The sequence below is a fragment of the Capricornis sumatraensis genome, chromosome 10 (assembly GCF_032405125.1).
Source record: "Capricornis sumatraensis isolate serow.1 chromosome 10, serow.2, whole genome shotgun sequence".
Classification (NCBI taxonomy): Eukaryota; Metazoa; Chordata; class Mammalia; order Artiodactyla; family Bovidae; genus Capricornis; species Capricornis sumatraensis.
The window spans coordinates 61,066,761-61,090,707 of NC_091078.1; the positions used below are offsets into that span (position 1 = coordinate 61,066,761).

General features: G+C 38.6%; 1 protein-coding gene across 1 annotated transcript in view; it reads right to left on the minus strand.

Annotated features, from left to right (window-relative positions):
• Positions 1-23,947, minus strand: part of ANO10 (anoctamin 10) — a 219,882-nt gene that overhangs the window by 153,596 nt on the left and 42,339 nt on the right. Inside the window, exons 8-11 of the mRNA XM_068982198.1 lie at positions 22,842-22,916; positions 20,899-21,081; positions 13,023-13,214; positions 7,057-7,185 (exon numbers count right to left, since the gene is read on the minus strand). Of these exons, the coding sequence (XP_068838299.1) occupies positions 7,057-7,185; positions 13,023-13,214; positions 20,899-21,081; positions 22,842-22,916 (579 nt within the window). The remainder of the gene's footprint in view (positions 1-7,056; positions 7,186-13,022; positions 13,215-20,898; positions 21,082-22,841; positions 22,917-23,947) is intronic.

A 23,947-nucleotide genomic window follows, 5' to 3' on the forward strand; every position in this document is an offset into this window, starting at 1 on the left:
AATTCTCTATTATTTGAAATTTCACATTTTGGCCACACATGGATTCCATGCAGCTTGTGGGATCTTAGATCCCCAACCAGGAACTGAACCTGCACCCTCATCAGTGAAACACAGAGTCCTAACCACTCGACCGCCAGGGAATTCCCTAAAATTCCCAGTTTAGAAACCAAAGCTAGATCCACTCAATTATATGAAAGTAAATAAAATAAAAACAAATAAACCTTCAAATACAATACTGTGGCAGAAGAGGAGGACTTATTTCAATGCCAATCTGTGCCAATATAACCCAGCTTTTGAACAATAGTTTTAAAACATCAGAAACTACGTAACTATAGTTACTAAAAGCATGCAAACGCACACCCAAATGGCCAAAACAATCTTGAAAAAGAAGAACAAAGTTGGGCAGTTTCATATTTTCTTACTTCAAAGTTATAGTAATCAAAGCAGTGTGGTACTGGCATAAAGAGAGCTATTATTTGTCTCCAAACTCATCAAGTTGTATACATTAAATATGCACAGCTTTTTGTATGTCAATCATACCACAATAAAGTGGCTTACAGAAGAAAGACAGATATACAGACCAATGGCATAAAGAGCAAAGAAATAAACCCCACATATATGGTCAAATGATTTTTGACAAGAGTGCCAAGACCATTCACTGGGGGGAAAGACAGTCTTTTCAACAAATGATTGTGGGAAAACTAGATATTCCAATGCAAAAGAATGAATCTGGACCCTTTTCATATACAAGTTTAGTTATACAAAAATTAAATCAAAGATCTAGACTTAATATCTAAAACCATTAAACTCCTAGAAGACAACATAGGGCAAAAGCATCATGCCATTAGAGTTGGTAATGAATTCTTGGATATGACACCAAAAGCAAAAGCAAAAAAAAGGAAAAAAATAGCTAAGTTGGACTTCTGTGTATCCAAGGATAGTATCAATCAAGTGAAAAAGCAACCCACAGCATGGGACAAAGTATTTGCAAATCATATATCTAATAGGATATTGACATCTAGAATATATAAAGGATTCCTACAACTGAAAAATCAACAACACAATTAAAAAACGGGCAAAGGACTTGAATAGACATTTCCCTGGAAAAGATAGACAAATGGCCAATAAGCACATGAAAAGATGCTCAACTACCTCACACCATTAGGATGACTTATCCAAAAAAACAGAAAATATCAGTGTTGTCAAGGATATGAAGAAGCTGGACCCCTGTGCATTGCTAGTGGGATATACATGATGCGGCTGCTATGACAAACGGTACAGCAGAGGTTACGACGGGAGGGTCCTCAAAACAGTGAGCCTAGAATCACCACGCAATCCAGCAGCAACTCTCTGGCTATATACATACAAGAAGTGAAAGCACAGAACTCAAACAGACACCGGAACGCCCATGTTTGTAGCAGCATTATTCACAACAGACAAAAGGCGGAAGTGGCAGTGTGTCTGTCCATTGATGGATCAAGAGATAAATAAAATGTGATATACAGGTATACATGAATAGCATTTTCAATCTTAAAAAGAAATGAAATTCATAACATAAATGAACCTTGAAGACATTATGCTAAGATAAATAAGTCAGAGGATAAATACTGTGATTCCACCTACATCAGGTTTCTAGAGGTTACTACAGGCTAGAGGGGGGTAGAATGTGGAGTTGGCATTTAATGGGTACAGCACTTCAGTTGGGGAAGGTGAAAAAGTTCTGGAGACAGACAGTGGTGATGACTGCTTAACAATATCAAGGTACTTCATGCTACAGAACTATACACTTAAAAATGGTTAAGAAGGTAACTTTCACATAATGTGTTTATTAATACAACTAAAAATTTAGAAGAGGTTAAAATGGTAAATTTATGTTATTTATGCTTTACTACAATAAAAGAAAAAGAAAGAAAGAAAGTGAAAGAGCAGTACACATTTATCTATTACAACCTCCTCATACCTCCTGGCCCTTTGACTTATTCTGGGTGATTGCCACATTAGTAACGATCTCCATATTAGTAAATATTGGTAACATTACAGTTATATCCTCATCAAAACAAGCACACACCAAACACAATCATTCTCTTATAGGAAGTTAGCCTTGGCAACCAAAGGAAGTATTTCTTATTTAGAGGTGTAAATGAAGAAGAAACAGAACAGCCTAAGACACTGCTGGCATTCTGGCCTATGTAGATTAATTTTAAATACCTTTCTTCTATGTTGTGACTGACTCTAAGTGAGCCCATGGCTGTGCTTTTGTCTCCTATGCTTCAGGTCATCAGGAACACCTAACTGACATCCTCAGAGTAGATTAAAATAGGGTCAGAATTCTGAGTCAGATGTCTCCACCAGCATGGAGGAAGGTGCTTTTCAAACTGCTCTGGGAAATCAGAATGAAGTGACATCCAGGACTTTTCAAAACAGGCTACAGAGGCCCCAAGAGCTCACCACAGGAAAAAAAGATACAGACAGGAAAGGGTCTGCTGTCTTTGAATGAAATTCATGGGTTTCTGCCCCACAGACCATTTACTTAGCATGTCCTTCTCCTGCCCAGCTGCATCTCTGGTAAATGTACTAAACTAAAGATATCTGTGGGTGTGTACAGAGTGGTTTTAGATATCCATTTCTTCTTGACTACATTAAGAAGCAGAATTCTTCACAACACTGTAAATCAACTATATTTCAATGAAAAAAGACAAAACAGAAGGAGCAGAATCCCTGAAGACAAAAATAAAAAGATGGCTTAGTCTTCTCTTAGCACCAGATTCAGTGAAATATACATAGAGCAGAGTTAGCTGCTCAGATGTGTCCAACTGTTTGTGATCCTGTGGACTATAGCCCACCAGGCTCTTCTGTCCATGGGATTTCCCAGGCAAGAATACTGGAGTGGGTTGCTACTTCCTCCTCCAGGGGATCTTCCTGATCGAACCCACATCTCTTACATCTCCTGCATTGGCAGGCAGGTTCTTTACCACTAGTGGCACCTGGGAAGCCACGCTCAGTACCGAGTGTAATTTAATTAAGGAGTGAAAAGGATGAGCACTGGCCATCCTTATGTGTTGTACAGGCAGGACTCAGAAAATGTTATACATTAACAAATACAGATATATAACTAATACCGAAAATAAATTTATCCCAAAATACCCATTTTCCCTTTTTAAATAAACAATGAAATTCCCAGCTTCCTTTAAAAAACCCCATTAATTCAACAGTCATCTAAACACTGAACTGGATCCCTATAGTGTCTTAGTCACTCATCTAGGGAGTAGCCTATTTTCTGAGATAGAAAAGCAGACATCATTCTGTTCTCATGAAGCCAGTGGTGCACAGGAGGGTTGAGATGAGGTCCTGAAGGTGCAACCCCATGATGGGATTAGTGACCTTAAAAAAAAAAAAAAAAAAGACACCAGAGAGTAAGAAGGCAGCTCTCAACAAGCCAAGAAGGCCCTTACAAGCACAAAATCTGCCAGCACCTTGATTGTGGACTTCCAGACTTCAAAGCTGTGAGAAATACACGTCTTATTTAGGCCAGCCAGTCTACAGAATTTTGTTAGAGCAGCCTGAGTGAATATAAGTCATTGTAAAAAAAAGTTTCAACAATCAAGTACAAATCCTCTTGGAACAAATGGAAAAACGGAAAATCTCAGCAAAACGAACAAAACTCAGATGTTACAATTACAACACAGAACTAAATGGAACTTTTAGAACTGAAAAATGTAATCACAGAAACTTTAAAAAACTCAGTGGATGGGGTCAACAGTAGTGGAAATGACATAGGAAAGAATCAGTGAACTTGAGGAATATGAAAAGAAGCAGCTGAACATAACCTTAGCAATCTGTAGGAAAATACAAAAAACAAACAAACAAACAACATTCAGATCATCAGAATCCCAGATGGAGAAAAGAATGAAGAGAGAGTATCTGAAGAAACAAGGTCTGAAATTTTCCCAAATTTGGTGAAAGAATAAGCCTAAAGATCTAAGAAGTGAAGTAAACCCCAAACAAATCAATCACTCCACACCAAGACCCATTATAACTCAATTTGGGGAAACTAAAAGTAAAGAAAAAACTTTGAAAGCAACCAGAGGAGAAGTGCAACAGTAGCTACCATCAGTCTGAATGAAAACAGATTCCTCACCTAAACCTTGGAGAAGAAGTGCCAGAATATTTTGCAAGTAGCTGAAAGAAAAGAATTGTAATCCACAAATTCCATACCTTATGAAACTATCCTTCAGGAATCAAAGAGGGGGGAAAAAAGTGATCAGATAAAGAAAAGCTAAGAGAATTTGGTGCTAGCACTGGTTAAAGGAAGTTCTCCAAACAGAAAGGTTACAACAGTTTTCCAGGCCTGCCACGACAAAGTATCAGGAACCAGGTGGTCTGAACAACAGAAATGTATTGTCTCACAGTCTGGAGACTAGGAGTCTGAAGTCATGGCTTCAGGGGCCCTGCTCCCTCTGAAACCTGGATGGTAGACTCCTCCCTTGGTGCTGCCTGGGTTCTGGCGGTTGGTGGCAGTCCTTGGGGTTCTGTGGCCTGGAGCTAAAGCACTTCCATCTCTGTCTCCCTCATCACAGAGCACCCTCCCCTGGGTTTCTGTGTCTCTTCTCTTCTTGTCAGGACAATGGTCATACTGGATAAGGGTCTCCTCTACTCCAATACGACCGCACTGGAACTACTTAGAGCTGTAGCAACTCCATTTCCAAATCAGGTCACATTCTGAGGTGCTGGGGGTCAGGAATTCAACAGACTTTTGGGGGAGACACAATTTACTAATAACAAGTTACCAAAGAAAAGTTTACAGACTATAGGTTGCCATTCATATAACATAACATATAATGTTATATTATAACATTCTCAAAATGAGAAAATTATAGAGATGGAGAAGAGATTCATGACCACTGATGCTCACAGAGGTGAGCTGAGGGACCAGAATACCAGTGTGACTATAAGGGAGTAGGAGGAGGGAAACCTTTGTGATGACGGAAATGCACATATCTTGACTGTAGGGGTTTAATGAATCAATACATGTTATAAAATGACAACCACACACACACACTATACCAGTGTCAAGGTCTCCGTTTTGAAATCATGTTACAGTTATGTAAGTTGTAACCATTGGGACGAACTGGGTGAAGGGTGCATGGGCCCTCTGTACTATCTTTCCAGCTTCCTTTGAATTATAATTATTTCAAAATAAAAGGCTTAAAAATGTAACAAAGTAAAAATTAAAGTCACAATTAAAGAATAATAAGTTTCCTATAGAAAACAAGGTTTTCCCTCACAAGAGTTTTTAATCGAGGCTTTTATTTCTGTTGTACTCTAAAGAACCAACTTAGATAATGACAGTAAAATAGTTGCTTGAATACTACAGGAAGAGACTAAAATGGTTAAGAGGAGGCATAAGGGTTAGAACCTCAGGACAACAACAAAGTTCCTGTTAAAACTGATTAAGAGATCAGTTCCTGCTATCTGATTAAGAGATCACGGATACAAAAGAAAACACTGGCCTAATGAACGGGAATATATAGGAAGACTGGGCCAGCCAGGAGTCTAGAAAAAGTGACGGCAAAATCAAGAAGTGGGAAGTGCTGAAATCATCCATCACTGCTTAGAAGCTGATGCGGGACACTGTGACTCGGCTCAGACAGAGGGAGGGAATGACTTTTAGGTTTTCTGCATCTCTTAAGACTATTACACTCCTCTTTCTCTGCCACTAAATTCACTAAGAAACTATCTAATAACCAGCTCCACTTCTACTTGAACATGGACTGTTATAAGCATTGGAAAAGTCTCCTTATGGCAAATTAACTACCTGGTATTCTGGTCAGTTCCTTGTGAGTCTCATGATTTTTAAGTGAAAGCCAGCCCCAAAGCTGAAAGCACCTAATGAGCTCCAGACGTGCTGACAAAGACAACCTCCAAGATCTGCAGAGTTAAGGGCCATGTCTTAAATCAAGAAGATGCACTGTGAGCCTGGTCGTTTGGCCATCCTGTCTGAGGGACCTCTGTCTTGTTCTTTCACTGCCACAGGTGGTAAGTCACCTTGCAAATAGCTCTCCAAAATCCTGTTCAGCCAACAAAATTCACAACAGGCTTACTTTTATCTGCAAAACATTTTCTTTCTCTTCCTACTTGCTGCTGTCTAAAATCCTTCTCCGAAATGCATACTCTACACACAACTTCTATCATGAACACAGATTCCTATCAAACATGCTAAAAGAACCAACAGAACAAAGCAGAATCTCTTTCTTCTACTCCCAGAAACATACAAGTTCATAATTTCATTTCTTAGGGTTAGCCCTAAGTCCTGAATCACCGCTCTGTGACCCTACTAAGTTCTGCTTTGACAAACTTTTAACTACGATTCTATTTTTTTTAGTGTCTAAAAATGAAAGATCACAGTATCCTTGACAACTATAATCACAACAAGAAAATTCCTGCAAATTCGTCGATTTGTTATTGATTAGAGTTTCATTTTCAAGATGTACAGTAATCTGTATTCAGAAATATGATAAACAAGTTAAATATCAAAGAAATACACAGACAGCCAACTTATACTTTGTATGTGATACTGTGAGTCTTCCTATTCTTTACATCTTGGAGTTTTAGAGTGTTTTACGATGAATCCCATACCTGCTGCAAATGAGACTTTAAACAAGTCATGATCAAAAAGTATTTCTTAGGATTTATTCGCTCAAGAAAGTAGAAGTTACAGATTCCCTAAAACTGACTAAAAAAAAAAACCAAAATAATAAGTCCACAGAATTCTGTTTCAAATAGGATTTATCTCCTTAGCACTAGACACACCAGCAAAATGGATGGAACAGTAACAGTCCTGTTTGTACCATGGTGACTATTTTGTACGTAGACAACAACCAGGAATGCACAGCCTGGATCCTCATGTGTTCCCATTACCTGAACTGCTTTGCCTTCTAACTAGTTAGTGCAAGTCACTGAACTGCCCATCAGTGACAGGCAGAGACACCACTTCCTTAGAAAAACATAGGCATCTGACGTAGAGACTATTTAAAATAGACTTAAATGTTCACTTACCTCCACGGCTACTACGATCAAAATGAGGTCTGTTTTTGACTCTGAGAAGAGTGCATTCACTTGTGGTGACATTCCAATCAGAGCACAGTTGGTGACCACAGATATAACACTCATTGTTTCAAAAGCCAACTGAAAGAAAAAAAATGTGAAATGAAAAATCACAATTGCGTGTGTGCTCAGTCGTGTCCGACGCTTTGAGACCCCGTCGACTGTAGCATGCCAGGTTTCTCTGCCTATGGAAATTTTCCTGGCAAGAATACTGAAGACGGTTGCCATTCCCTTCTCCAGGGGATCTTCCTGGCCCAGGGATCAAACCCACGCCTCCTGCATTGGCAGGCAGATTCTTTACCACCTGAGAAGCCCAAAAACCACAATGACTGTGTCCGTGTTTCCTCCTTCTTTTTCATATTGTTTAAAGTCAAAGAAAAAGTCTTTCCTTAGTTCTAAACATTCCAACAACATGCAAAACTTTTCTCTATAATGCCATGATTTTCTTTAGGTCAAAAAAGACATACTGTTAGAAGGTATTCCAGATACTTTAGGCTTGAATATCCCAAACAATATGTTCTATCTTTCCAGCTGGAGGTGGCCAGGGACCTGAATTTGGAACACATCCAAGAAAAATACACTATTAAAGTTACTTGACTCTATGCATATCTGAAGGGAAACTAAAGTAGTGCAATCAGAGGGGATGTTTTACATTCAAAAACAAAGATGACTTTAAATAGAATTCATTTTGTAAAACTGTCCTACTTAACAGACCACACATCACATCTGGTTCAGCCATACCCAAGGCACCAGTTACAATGATTCCTTTCTAGTGGCATTTACCAAATCACCTGTAGAACTTTAGAAAAACACAGATACCAGGCCCCACTGAGACCTACTAAGACCTCTGTGATCCAGGGTCCCACGAGGAGACCAGTACACATTACTGAGTGTGGACCGGGGAAACATTGTGACCACTGTTCTTTCTTTTTTGTGTGCACAGCACTTGGTGATCACTACTTCAGAACTTACTAATTCTAAGAAATGCAATTACCACTAGAAATATAGAAGCAAAACATGACTGAAGCTCAACTTAATGAAATCTTGTCCCATGAAGATTATCTACCATCTTGTATTTTAAAAAATCCTTTGTGTAATCTTATTGTTTTTTGACAGTTTTCTTTATAACAAATCTACATAGGACTTTACCTTCTCTTAAAATAGCTTTAAATATCTATTTATTTAATTATTATAAATTCAGTCAAAAATCAAATGTTACCAGTGTACAGGGAAGAGTCTCCTTGTCCCCTTTCTCCCCCTTGTCAGTTTCTGTTCTTTCCACAGGATAACCACTATTATTAATTTCTTATATAACTTTCCAGACACTTTGTTTGCAAACAAATAAAACCAAACTTGCACAAATACTTTCTTATTCTCCTCTCAGCATAATACACATTGTCAAGTCCCTTGCTTTGGTCACTTAAAATGCTGTGTAAGTTATTTCGTGTCAGGACACAGAGATCATCATTCTTAAGTCACAACTTAAGCCTGAAGTCACAACTGCTTAAGTATTTTATCGCATGAATGTACCAAGGTTTATTTAATCATTTCCTTCTTGGTTATTATTACAAACAATGCTATAATTAGAAACCTTGCAAACACATCCTTTAAGAAGTGTGGAAGTAGGATAAATTCCTGAAAGTGGAATAGTTGAGCCAAAGGTGCCACTGTGTTCGTTATTCTGACAGTACCAAGCTGAACTCAGGGTTGACCAGTTCACCTTCCCATCGGCAGCACAGGACAGTGTCTGGCTTCCTGCATTTTTAATACATTTCTATCTAAACTTTTATTTTAAAATATCACTTATCATGAGTTATAATTTACATACAATAAATTTCACTTATTTATGACGTACACTTTATTAAGCTATACTCACCTGGGAAACCACCATCACAAACAGGATATTTCCATTTTCCCCCAAAGATTCCTCATAGTGCTTTGCACTCCACCCTTCTCTTTATACCTGGCACCAAGCAAACTTTGATCTATTTTTTCGTCGCTATATATTAGTTTGTTGTTTCAGAATTTTATATAGATTCACACAGTATATATGCTTTTATGTCTCCTCCTTTCATTCAACATGATTTTGAGGTTGATCCATATTATATGTTATCAGTACTTTATTCTTTTTATTGCTGAGTACTGCTCCATTGTATGACTATATCATGATTTTTTTACCCATTTAGCTAGTGGGTTATTTGGCAAATTGGGTTGTTTCCAGTCTTGAACTATTCTGAATAAAGTTACTATGGACACTCCTGTATAGTCTTTGCAAGGATATGTTCTTTCCCCTGGATTTCTAAGAACAGAGGTGCTGGGGTATGGTAGGTATATGTTGAACTATTTTTTTTTTACAAATTACAATTTAGTTTTGCAAGCATACACACCGAGGAAACTAGAATTGAAAGAGACATGTGTACCCCAATGATCATCGCAGCACTGTTTATAATATCCAGGAAATGGAAGCAACCTAGATGTCCGTCAGCAGATGAATGGATAAGAAAGCTGTAGTCTTCATTTTAAAACAGGTATATAGTGCGATCTCACTGTGGTTTTCTTGTGCATTTCCCCGGTAGCTAATTCTAAATCTTTCCTTGAGCTCATTGATCATTTACATACATTCTTTGGTGAAGCATTTCTTCAAATCTTGTACATGTTTTTATTTAATTGTCTTATTACTGAGTTGCAGGAGTCCTTCACATAATCTGAACACAAGTTCTCTGGTAGACGTATGTGTTGTGAATATCTTCTCTCCTTCTGTGTCTTGCCTTTTTTTCCCTCTTAACTTTTGAAGCACAAACTCCCTTACCCCCTCATTTGGAGATTTAATTACCCCAATACTATCAGTAGATAGTCGATGATTTTCTCCATTTAACAGATTTTAACCTGTATCACATACTGAATTTCTGGACTTTCTATTTTGTTCCACTGATCTGTCTGAATAATGCAGCAGCACCACTCTACTTTAACAACTGAGGTTATGTAACACATTTTAATACGTAGGAAGGCGTGCCCCTGACCTTCCTTAGAGTTTTCCTGCTATTCTACTTCATTTCTTTTCCCCTGTGAACTTGACAGTAAGTTTATCTAATTAAAAGAAGAACTTCCATGGGGATAGTGCTACATTTATAAGCTAATTTGTAGATTACTTTATTTGTAAATTAAAGGAGAATCGATACATTTAGGATATTGAGTCTTCCTATATTAGTTAGATATTGCTGTGTAACAAATCATCTCAAACTCTGTAACTTAAAAACAATAATCATTTCATTATTCTGCAGGTAGACAACTTAGACTATGCTTACCTAGGCAATATTTTTGGTCTAGCTGACCTTGACTGGGCTTCCTCATGTACGTGTGGTCAGTGGGTGGGTAAACTGGAGACATAATTGGCCTGAGGAGGCTAGTTAGAATTTCTAGAACAATATTCAATAAGAGTAGGGACAGTGGACATTCTTGCATTGTTCCTAATCTTAGAAACCATTCAATCTTTCACTAACAAGTATGGTTGTTAGCTTTAAGCTTTTTGAAATAGATGTTCCTTATCAAGTTGAAGCAATATCCTTCTATTCCTATGTTTCTGAGAGTTTCAAAAATGAATGAGTATTGGATGTTGCCAAATGCTTTATATATACTGACTGATACAATCATGAGATTTTTTTTCTTCTTTGGAATATTAGTACGGTAGACTACACTGGTTGATTTTGAATACTGAACCAGAGCTTGCATCCCTGGACAAAATTCCACTTGTCATGGTACATAATTCTCCTCATATACTGCTAAATCTTATTAGCTAAGATATTATTAAGCTGTTCTTAAAGAGATGGGAATACCATACCACCTTGACCTGCCTCCTGAGAAATCTGTATGCAGGTCAAGAAGCAACAGTTAGAACTGAACATGGAACAACAGACTGGTTCCAAATTGGGAAAGGAGTACATCAAGGCTGCATATTGTCACCCTGCTTATTTAACTTATGTGCAGAGTACATCATGTGAAATGCTGGGCTGGATGAAGCACAAGCTGGAATCAAAATTGCCAGAAATATCAATAACCTCAGATACGCAGATGATACCACCCTTATGGCAGAAAGTGAAGAACTAAAGAGCCTCTTGATGAAAGTGAAAGAAGAGAGAAACTTGGCTTAAAACTCAACATTCAGAAAATTAAGATCAAGGCATCCAGTCCCATCACTTCATGGCAAATAGATGGGGAAACAATGGAAACAGCGAGAAACTTTATTTTTTTGGCTCCAAAATCACTGCAGATAGTGACTGCAGCCATGAAATTAAAAGACACTTCTCCTTGGAAGAAAAGTTATGATCAATCTAGATAACATATTAAAAAGCAGAGACATTACTTTGCCAACAAAGGTCTGTCTAGTCAAAGCTATGGTTTTTTCAGTAGTCACGTATGGATGTGAGAATTGGAGTATAAAGAAAGCTGAGAGCAGAAAATTGATGCTTCTGAACTGTGGTGTTGGAGAAGACTCTTGAGAGTCCCTTGGACTTCAAGGAGATTCAACCAGTCTATCCTAAAGGAAATCAGTCTTGAATATTCACTGGAAGGACTGATGCTGAAGCTGAAACTCCAATACCTCGGCCACCTGATGCAAAGAACTGACTCACTAGAAAACACCGATGCTGGGAAAGATTGAGGGCGGGAAGAGAAGGGGACAACGGAGGATGAGATGGTTGGATGGCATCACCGACACGATGGACAGGAGTTTGAGTAGGCTCCTGGAGTTGGTGATGGACAGGGAAGCCTGGCATGCTGCACTCCATGCGGTTGCAAACAGTTGGACACGACTGAATGACTACACGAAACTGAAAGCTGTTCCGTGTATTTATTCACAACAGATATTAGTTTGTTATCTTCTTTTATACTCTGTCCTGATTTAGTACCATACTGACACTAAATTCATAGAATGAACTGGAAAATATTCCTTCCTCCTCTGTTTTCTGGGACAAATTATGTAAAATTGATGTTAATTTCCCTTTAAATGTTAGAATCTGCCAGTAAAACCATTTAGGCCAGGATATTTCTTTTTTGGGGAATTTTTAATAGCATATTCAATTTCCTTGTAATTCTGAGGATACTCAAATTACCTATTTCACATTGAGTGAGTTGTGGTAGTTTGTACTTTTGGAGAAACTGGTCTATTTCATTTACGATGATACGTAGCCAAAAGATACAAAGAACTGATTGAAAGCGAAAACAGCATATCAAACTTTTGGGGATACAAGTAAAGCAGTGCTAACAAAGAAATTTGTAGAACTAAAGGCATATACCAGCAAAGAGGAAAAATCTCAAATCAATAGTCTAAGCTCCTACTCAAGAAACTAGAAACAAGAAGAAAATAAACACAAAAGAATCAGAAAGAAGGAAATAATAAAGATAAGAGTACAAATCAATGAAATTGAAAGCAGTAAAATAACAGAGAAGATCAATGAAACAAAGAGTTGCTCCTTGGAAAAGATCAATACAATTGTCACACCTTTAACAAGACTAATAAGAAAAAAGAGACAATTCTCACACTTCACACTTGCTCTTTCACTCATGATTATTTACAAATGTGTTGTTTAGTTTTTAAGTGTTTGGTGATTTCCCTAAGATCTTTCTGTTACTGATTTTCAATTTGGTTCCACCACGGTCAGAGAGCACATTATGTATAAGGTCAATTCTTAAAAATTTTTAAGTTTGTTTTATGCCCCAGGAGATGGTACATATTGTTGCAAGTTCTATAAACACTTGAAAAGAAAGTATATTCTATTATTGTTGAGTAGAAAGTTCCATAACATGGATTAGATTCTATTATTGCACAGTATTTTTCCAAAACTCTCCATAGAGCTTTTATTTAAAATCACAATGCTTCATTTTTTAATTTTTTTTAAAATAATTTTTTCTCAAATAATTACCTGCCATACACCAATACTGGCTGAGGGTTCTGAGAATGGACGTTTGAAGACTCTGCACATTTTTAAGGCATCTGAATTAACTTCAGTGAGATTATTTAGCACAGCGAAGGCAGCTGCCAGTGGGTAAACACAGGAGAAAAGGCTCACATAACCGAACTGCAGGAATAATTCCAAGTAATCATCAAAGGTGCCCTGAAAATGTAAACAAGAAGAAAACAGGCATTGTTTTAATATCACTTAATAAGAGCAGTCTTTCGCAATACTGTTCAAGGCAGGAGCCTCTAAGAACAGCAATAACAAAAATCTTAAGAGTTTCTCCCAATTCCTTCTTCTCAACAACAGAATTTAAATTCAAAGACCATTTTATCTTAAAGTCCCTGAAATAAAAAATAAAAAATGATTTTGCTGCTCATATCACATCAAATCACTGAAATATTACATTTTTTTCCTAATATAAACAACAGCAAAGCTAAAGCATTTGCTCCTGACCAAGTAAAAAGAAGGCAATGGAACCCCACTCCAGTACTCCTGCCTGGAAAATCCCATGGGCGGAGGAGCCTGGTGGGCTGCAGTCCACGGGGTTGCTAACAGTCAGACACGACTGAGCGACTTCACTTTCACTTTCATGCACTGGAGAAGGACATGGCGACCCACTCCAGTATTCTTGCCTGGAGAATCCCAAGGACGGGGGAGCCTGGTGGGCTGCCATCTATGGGGTCACATAGAGTCGGACATGACTGAAGCGACTTAGCAGCAGCAGCAAGTAAAAAGAAATGATCCCGTATCACTATTAGAAATCTTACATGATGGTCCCTTCACATCAGGGGCAAATCTCTGCCCCTGAACTTCCATTAAAAACTTGACGGTGGTGATGCCAGCGAAAATGGCAAAGTAAGAACATCCAAAAGTTTTCCTCTCCATAAAAGCAAACAGAAACTAACTATAAAATTTGTCAAAATTCACTGTTAGTATTCTGGAAATTAACCAAAGGCTTGTATCAATTATGGAAACATTTAGTCAAGAATAACAGCTTGATTTTGAGTCTCACCTTCTGCACCCCAGTTCTGTAGCAGCTTCAAAAAATAAGAATAGCATGCATTTCCATACCAAAGGGAGGAGAATGTGGCTGCAGATCTTTGAAAGTCTCATCCGAAAGGAAAGCATTATCTGGCCTGGCTCTAGAAGACTCCACTCATTATCTGGCCTGGCTCTAGAAGACTCCACTCAAAAGAATTCTCCCCATTTAACCTCACTGAGTCTTCGGGTGCTAAAGGTCCTCCCCCACAGATGTTAATTGAACTTTTTAACATCAGACTTGACCTGCATACAGATTTCTCAGGAGGCAGCTCAGGTGGTCTGGTATTCCCATCTCTTTCAGAATTTTCCACAGTTTGTTGTGATCCACACAGTCAAAGGCTTTGGCATAGTCAATAAAGCAGATGTTTTTCTGGAACTCTCTTGCTTTTTTGATGATCCATCAGATGTTGGAAATTTGATCTCTGGTTCCTCTGCCTTTTCTAAAACCAGCTTGAACATCTGGAAATTAATGGTTCACATATTGTCAAAGCCTGACTTGGAGAATTTTGAGCTTTATTAGCATGTGAGATGAGTGCAATTGTGCAGTAGTTTGAACATTTCTTTGGCATTGTCTTTCTTTGGGATTGAAATGAAAACTGACCATTTCCAGTCCTGTGGCCACTGCTGAGTTTTCCATGTTTGCTGGCATACTGAGTGAAACACTTTCACAGCATCATCTTTTAGGATTTGAAATAGCTCAACTGGAATTCCATCACCTACACTAGCTTTGTTTGTAGTGATGCTTATTAAGGCCCACTTGACTTCACATTCCAGGATGTCTGTTTCTAGGTCTGGGTCATGAAGATCTTTTTTGTATAGTTCTTCTGTGTATTCTTGCCACCTCTTCTTAATATCTTCTGCTTCGGTTAGGTCCATACCATTTCTGTCCTTTATTGAGCCCATCTTCAATGAAATGTTCCCTTGGTATCTCTAATTTTCTTAAAGAGATCTCTAGTCTTTCCCATTCTATTGTTTTCCTCTATTTCTTTGCACTGATCACTGAGGAAGGCTTTCTTATCTCTCCTTGCTATTCTTTGGAACTCTGCATTCAAATGGGTATATCTTTCCTTTTCTCCTTTGTTTTTTGCTTCTCTTCTTTTCACAGCTATTTTTATAAGGTCTCTTCAGACAGTCATTTTGCTTTTTTGCATTTCTTTTTCTTGGGGATGGTCTTGATCCCTGTCTCCTTAGTTCATCAGGTATTCTGTCTATCAGATCTAGTCTCTTAAATCTATTTCCCACTTCCACTGTATAATCATAAGGGATTTGATTTAGGTCATACCTGAATGATCTAGTGGTTTTCCCCACTTTCTTCAATTTAAGTCTGAATTTGGCAATAAGGAGTTCATGATCTGAGCAACAGTCAGCTCCCGGTCTTGTTTTTGCTGACTGGAAAGAGCTTCTCCATCTTTGGCTGCAAAGAATATAATCAATCTGATTTTGGTATTGGCCACCTGGTGATGTCCATGTGTACAGTCTTCTCTTATGCTGTTTGAAGAGGGTATTTGCTATGACCAATGTGTTCTCTTGTCAAAACTCGATTAGCCTTTGCCCTGCTTCATTCCATACTCCAAGGCCAAATTTGTCTGTTACTCCAGGTGTTTCTTGACTTCCTACTTTTGCATTCCAGTCCCCTATCATGAAAAGGACATCTTTTTTGTGTGTTAATTCTAAAAGGTCTTGTGAGTCTACATGCTGCTGCTGCTGCTAAGTTGCTTCAGTCATGTCTGACTCTGTGCAACCCCATAGATGGCAGCCCACCAGGCTTCCCCATCCCTGGGATTCTCTAGGCAAGAATACTGGAGTGGGTTGTCATTTCCTTCTCCAATAAGTCTACATAGAACTGTTCAACTTCAGCTTCTTCAGCATTACTAGTCAGGGCATAGACTTGGATTACCGTGATATTGAATGGTTTTGCCTTGGAAACGAACAGACACCATTCTGTCGTTTTTGAGATTATATCCAAGTTCTGCATTTCGGACTTTTCTGTTGACTATGATGGCTACTCCATTTCCTCTAAGGGATTCTTGCGAGAGGCGAGTGATCTTTAACAACTGGAAATAGGCACCTGCATTGAAGTGGGATGCCTGGACACTGGTGACTCTGACTTATCACCTGAGCAACATCACCACTCCTCCACAGGACCCAGAGGCCTGCTGCTCACACAGTTACCCCAGAGGGGCCAAGCAGGGCTCGACATGGTGCAGTGATGGGGTGAGGGAACCATCCATGCCAGCTTCCAGCCTTCTCACTCTCATGATCGTTCAGTGCACATGCAAACATGGCAGTTTAAGAAAAACATTCACTGCAGTATTTTAAAGCAACATGAAACAATCACTATAAATTCAAATTTTAAGTATTATTACTGTATTTCACACAGTCTTTCACCAAGATACACATGCCAGATTCAATAGATGAGAGCTTTAGTAGAAGTCAGATTCTACTTCTAGTCAGTCTATTTTTTATTTTACTAAAATATGAAATAAATACCCAAACAAAATTACTGGGGAATTATAGAGTACTGGGGATAGCAGAAAGTGCTTCTTCCAGATGTTCTGGATATTTGGATGAAAAATGAACCCAGGGATTTTGAGTGAGTTTCACTGACTGTCTGCAAGCCTTGCCAAAGAGTAATGCCAACCGCATGTGTTTTGAGAGCTGGCAGGTTGACACTCAGCTGGGGATTCAGTGCTGAACAGTTTATAAACAACTCTTTGGTTGCATTTGGCTCTAGAAAGAATGTCCTTATGTTCTGTTGCAGCATTGAGATGTGATTTTTAAATACACCCAGCAATATAGCATCGATTTATTTCTCTGAAGAGTGAAGAAATCAAGCGTTGGGAAAGAGTGAAAATCTCAGCAATCAAGCCATTGTTACCACAATTCGTTCTTAAGAAATCCTGATGGCCTACGCTTGGCTTTCAAAATTGTGTTGTTTCAGTTCGTAAAATAAAAGGTTGAGGCTCTGCAGGGATGTGTCGATGACACTTTCTCTCCGATGCACCACAGGGCAGCCTCCACAAGTCACATAAACATCATCTGGCCTTTCTAGCATCCAGAACCCAGGGAGCCCCTTCCCCACAGAGCAACACGCCCCACATTCTGCATTTCCATCTCACAACAGGCTTTGCAGTGGTAGTAGTTACATGGTAACACTATCAGTACTTTGACACTTCTGAGTACTTTTGGTTCAGTCAGTTCAGCAGACCAGGGACATATCTTTCAGCAAGAAGCAAAAAAAAAAAAAAAAAGCAAATTTAACAAAGTAAACAATCAGATGTTAAAAAAATACACTAACCAAGATACATGCTACTCTTAACAGCTGCAAGTTAGCAAAAGAACAACTTGCTAAGATGATTCTGAGGACCTATTCACAAACTTTAAGAACAAAGCAATTATTTATAATGCTATGGTATATCTGTGACATAGTAATTTTACATATCTAATTTATTACATGTATGAAAACCAAGTTTCAGGTTCCAGGGGATCCATCCCACCAGCCCCTCACACTGTCCCTGGAGAAACATCACGTCTCAGAGTTTCCCACCCAGAGTACGTGAGAAGGAAAGAAAGTACAGGGTGAAGGCAACAGGCAGCACACAGCAGGGGCTGAGCCGCTCTTTTCCGGAAGCTGTCCTTTATTCAACATTGAACTGAGTGCCTGCTGAATGCCAGGCTCTCTGTTAGCAACAGAGTTTGCACAATAAATAACATGGAGACCCTATCCCAGTGACTGAGAAAGGAAAATTGCTAGCAAATGGCACAAACCCTAACGAATATTAGCATATTCAACATCACAATGTGGAATACTGAGCAAGTGAAGCTAATCACTTAAATGCAAACATGGTAGAAACTTATGAAAATACAAATTAAAGGAGGTAAGATGATTGCAACAGAAGCAAAAAAATATTTTTTGATAAAAGTCAACATTATTCATGATAAAAATTCTTCTCAAATATGGAAGAGAAAAAACTTCTTAAACTGATAAAGTTACTGCCTAAAACATGGAACAAACATAATACTTAATGGTCAGGGGAAAAAAAATAATCAGGAACAAGATAAAGATTCCTGTTATAACTGTTTGTGTCCAAATTGTATTGAACATATTAGTGAGTCAAATAATAAAAAGTTTAAGGACTGAAGGAAGAAAGAAAATAGCCATTAGTGAAGGGAGGAGGGTTAAGAGTTTGGAATCAGCAGACACAAGCCATATTATTATATATAGGATGGAGAAACAACAAAGTCCAAGTAAACGTATTCAATATCCTGTAACAAACCACGTTAGATAAACCATGTATATATATGTATTCCTTTTCATATATATATGAAGGACTGGAAGGACTGAAGCTAAAGCTAAAACTTCAATACTTTGGCCACTTGATGTGAAGAGCTGACTGGTTGGAAAAGACTTTGATGCTGGGAAAGAATGAAGGCAGGAGGAGAAGGGGACAAAAGAAGACAAAATGGTTGGATGGCATCACCAAATCAACAAATATGCGTTTGAGCAAACTCTGGCAGATAATGAAGGATAGAGAAGCCTGGCATGCTGCAGATTACGGAGTCTCGAAGAGTCAGACACAACTTAGCAACTAAATAACAACAACAAAATAACTGAATTACTTTGATGTACAGCAGAGATTAACACTGTGAATCAACCACACTTAATAAAGTTAAAATTGAAAAAGAAAATATCAGGGGACATATGTATGCCTATGACTGAATCATGTTGCTGTTCAGCAGAAACCAACACAATACTGTAAAGCAATTATTCAATTAAAATTAATAAATTTAAAATTAAAAAAGAAAATGTCCATTTTTTTATTTGTAGCTGAAGTAACTGTCTACATACAAAAATCCAATAAAATTTTTAAAAGTTGGAAATAATAGAATTCTGCAAAGTTTCTGGATAAAAGATATAAAAACCAATGAGCATTCCTGTATGCCACCAACAATTAGAAATTATTTTTAAAGACCTATCATTTATAGGGAACACAGTAGTCTCAGTATCTATCACAGATAATCTATTCAACACAAAGCGAAAAAGAACCTAAGCAAAAAAGAGGCTTTGCAAACTGTCTGTCACTCGATCAGTCATGTGATCTAACAAGGCAGCCCTATACATGGAGCAACCCCTTTCCCCCACTGCCCCGTCGACGCCTCCTGATGGGGTATAGTGGAGGCCCACCTCCAGAACTGCTGAACCTGAATCTCAGGGGGAAACAACGGGACAAACTGGCTTCACAAAAATTGACGCTCTAAAAACCAAAAAGGTGTGGGGATTACTCTAGCAGTTTCCAAACCTTCAGGTCTCCAAAGCCCTAAACTCTTTCAAATCACTGATGATATCAAGGACTTTTTCTTCCTAAAAGTTATTACACCTAGCATTATTTACTGTGTTAGAAATTAAAAAGCAGAACTGAAAAAATATTTCTCATTGACTCACTTCAAAAATAAAAAGCATATTAACATAAATAAAATATTGTTTGAAAAATAATTACATTTTCCAAAATACAAAAATGTTGAGTGTGGAGGATGGTACTCACTTACATCTTTGACACACATTTTTGATGCCTAGCTCATGAGAAGGCATCTCTCATTTGCTGTGTGTCAATACAGTATTCCAGTTGGAATACTCACCATGAAAACTCAGCCACACACAGCTATGCGGTTGGATATGAGCCGCTCCCAGGACTGGGACAGCAGTGCTCAGTGAGATCTGAGGGGGTACAGAGCCCTGGTCCTGTTCCTGGAAGAACTGGGTCAGCAGACCCCAGTGGATGGCCTCTGGTAGAGACATTATGGAGAATTTCTTTTTCCTTATACTCTGTCTCTCACTTTCCAAGCTTTCTACAGTGAGTAAGCAAGTATTACTCTTTGGAATAATGCTTTAGTCTCAGTCAAACTCCTTTTCCCCAAAGCTTGGCAACACTGTTTTAGATTCATAATGTAGCACTCAGGATGAATTTACAGAAAATACCATTCTAAGCTCACTGGCTTCAGTGAGCAAACAATGTTCCTGGAGGTAAGGATGAGTGCATAGCAAACAGCGATCCAGAACAAATGCATCCCCAAAGCACAACCCCATTCCCAAATAAATGGAGAGAGTTAGAACAGTAATAACTCGTGCTGATCTTGTGAAAAGAGTGAAGGAGGAACTTACAGGAGATGAGGAGGGAAGAATGGTCAGATAACGCAGGACCCTGTCAGCAAGTTAAGTTACTACGGAGAGAGACATTTAAGCCCAGCGTTCACTCATAGACCCATCGCCTGTGAGGGAAATTAGTACACTGCTTCCTTTACTTCACATCAGAGAACCCATGCTGAATAACACAAAGACTCTGAATAGAAAAATCTTGAATCCTATTTCTGATTTAGGCACCAAGTGATTAACAACACAGAGCTTTATCTACCTATTATTAACTTGAGAAAAGTGCCCTTCCATTGTTAGCGATGGGCTTCCATTTTTTTGAGTATAAAGTGTACAGAGCACACAATGGCTCCACGGCCGTCTCGCCTCTCCCCTGCTCTGCCGTCTCTGAAACAGCCCCGCCACCCTCAGCAGAGCAGTCTCACAATTCATGGGACTCATCCTTTGGGTGTTAGGCATAAACTCCAGGCTCAAGACAGCAGCATCTTGACACACTGTTCCTTTTTAACTGTAAAGTACTTCATGGTAAGGAAACTGGCTGGAAAGCAGTCATACCTGAGATGATGAATATGTACATATTTGTCGTATACAGTCTGCACATGACTATTATTATTCACTTTCAATGTTTAATTAGGCAATATCCAAACTTACCAAGTAAGTTCCCATTTCCTTTTCCAGAACGACCTGTTCATATAATGTAGCATCAATGTCTGCCTTTAAAGCTTCCACCTTCTTCTTTACCCGCACATGGTGCTTCTTTTGGAGCCAATAAGGAAGAAGAGACTCTACAATTTGGTTAAGGATCTGGGAGGTAATCAGGAGAGTAGCCAAGCTCTAAAGAGAAGCACATAAATGATATTTGGCAATCTGACTTAACAAAACCAAAGCATGAGTACAATTATGCAGTTAAAAAAAAAAAAGGAATCTAACAAATAATGTATTACTATGTTATAAAAACTAGTATCAGAAAAGCTAGGTATAAAAAAAAATTAGGAGCTAAGTGTTAGAATGATGTTTCTAATTTACTGGTTCTTCACAAGACAGACTAAAATACAAAAAGAGTATAATACAAATAAGATTATAATAGAAAACTGGTTATGATTTGGGAGGACAACAAATTAAACTGAAATTGTGTTTTTTACAATCTCATATGAGTCTAAATGATGTCACCAACTTTGAAAGTTTAGTCAGAACTTACTACAAAATTAATATATGCTCCCTCACTGTATAAAAACTTAAAAACAGAAAAAAAGTCAGCCTTAACTTAACAACCATGTCAGAACTACTGCTAACATCTTACTTAAGTATTTCTTCCTAATGATATGTAAAAACAAAAGTAGAAACATCTGTATGTATACAGCTTTGTAGATTTCTTTTCTCACTATCCTGTGAGCACTTTCCCATGTCATGAATAATTCTTTTTTGCAAGCCCATGCACTGTGGTTGAATATAAGTACTATTTTCAACTGCCACTGTTGTAAGTGCTACTCCTCACCTATGTGCATGAATCTTCATCCCACCTTTGATGACTTACTAGGAATGGAATAAGGTTCTTAGGAAAGTTACTCAAGTAGTTTCCAGAGGTATTGTGTCAATTTCCACTCTTCCCAGGTAGGCATCAGGGTTTCCATCACAAACCACCTTTGCTGATATTAAAATTCTTTGTTTCAAAGAGTTCTTCCCTGCCCCTCATCCCCTGTTAAATAAAGGAGACTCTCAAAAGTATAAGAAATGAGGGGCCATATCTCACTAACACACTAATGGTGGGACTGGAGAGGTATGTATGTCTAACCTATTGATTTCAAATGTATTATTTTAAAAAATAATTTGTAAAAGTAGCATTGTATCTAGTTTAGTTACTAGGAACACAGTATTTTACTTTTATGTCAGCTTTTAGAACTGTAACTACAAAATCTTTTTAACTTTCTGTTATACAAATTTTTTAATTTCTTGAAAAATGATCCCAAGCTCTCATATAAAGCCTAAACTTTGAGACATTAACAATCACAGTATATCAAAACCAGAAAAGAATAGCCATTACTGGTAGGTGGCTCAAGTATTAAAAAGAAAGAGAGAATTTAGAAAGCAATAGTTTATACTTCACTATGATTATGAGATCCAGAAATGGTAACACAACAAAATATGTCAGACTTTCATAAATATCTCAGAAATGTGACAACACTGCATAGCATCTGCTGGTCTGCAAGTTTAACAACTTACTAGTTTAAAAATGAAAAGTGTAAGACCATTATACCAATCAGCCCCACCCTGAGCACACAAAAGTTCAATTGATGAATTCATTTTTTGCTGTTAAAGTTGCTTTTACAAACTTTGGTATGAACTATATATTTGATTTTAGTGCCCTAAATGATTAATTTTGCATTTTGGTTAGCTTCAACTAATTTCTTTCCAGTTGAGTACAATACCTAGTGCAATTGCTAATGGTTTGTGTTTTTTTTTTTTTAGAACTGGGCTTAGAAATACACAAAATTTAATAATTTTCTCAAGATAATAATGGGAAGACCATTACATTACTATACTATAGGAAAGCACCTTGCAAATAAAAAAAATTGACACCTGTTTTTCACACTCACCTGACGCAAAAGCTTCATATCCCTCAAGACAAAGGCAATGTAGAAAAGTGAGGCAAAGCAATTCAGAAAGTTGAACTGCCAAAAAAAAAGAGAGCAATATTTAATATTGTGTCACTGAACTTTATTACAATTTGTGGAGCCTCATACCAAGGTCATCTCTGGAATTCAGAGAGCCCCATAAGCAACCATTGTCATGAGCCCTCCTGATCTAAACTGGTCAGCTACCTGACCCCTTATTAGGTAAAAATACCCACCCTAACCAATCACCTAATGCCACCCTTCTAGCAGGAATTTTCTTTGTCTTGAGGCTATTAAAACTGGCTACCAACCCAGGAAAATCATATGCTCTCCCTTAAGCCGACCTGCTGTTCCTGTTCTAATAAACTCTATTCTCCTCTCATTCTGTCTCGTTTGGACATTCTTTTCCAACCCACATACAGACCATGACACAATTGTAAATATCACATTTAAAGATGTCATGAGGGACTTCTGGTCCCAACAAGATGGCAAAGACTTGTTTCTCCTACACCGCACCTCCCCCCGCCACGTCAGGAAGCACACCTACGAACTCCAGAAATACCAGGAGAGGCAACCAAAGCGGAACTCAGAAAGGCGCTGAGAGGACTGCACAGCACCAGCACATCTTAGGGCCCTACCACTTTCTTACAAAAGAGAGAGTCCAGTATCTCCCACCCCCAACCTGGTAATCTGGGCAGCCCAGGAGGCACAGTGCCTGCCCACCCTGCTTAGAATAGGAGTCCTACAACAGGCAGGCCCAGCGTCACTAACAGCGAGCTGCCAGGGCACATGCTCTTTCCTCTCTGCCCTGCCGGGCCTGCCACTCCCTGCCCCACAGAGAAGATGCCTGGATGGAGGGGTCAGCACCCAGTAAAAAGGGACCCAACCCAACTAGCAGCCCAGCCCTGGAAGCCTCTCTGTGCCCAGGAATCTGAGGCTCCCTACCCTCCCAGAGACACACCTAGGAAGGCGGGTGGCAAGAGCAAGAGAGATGAGCCACAGCAACCAGCCGGGTAGCATCTTTGTCACTGTTAGGGACCAAACGACGGGCTCTAGGACCTGAGTCATGTTTACCAGAAAGAGACAGG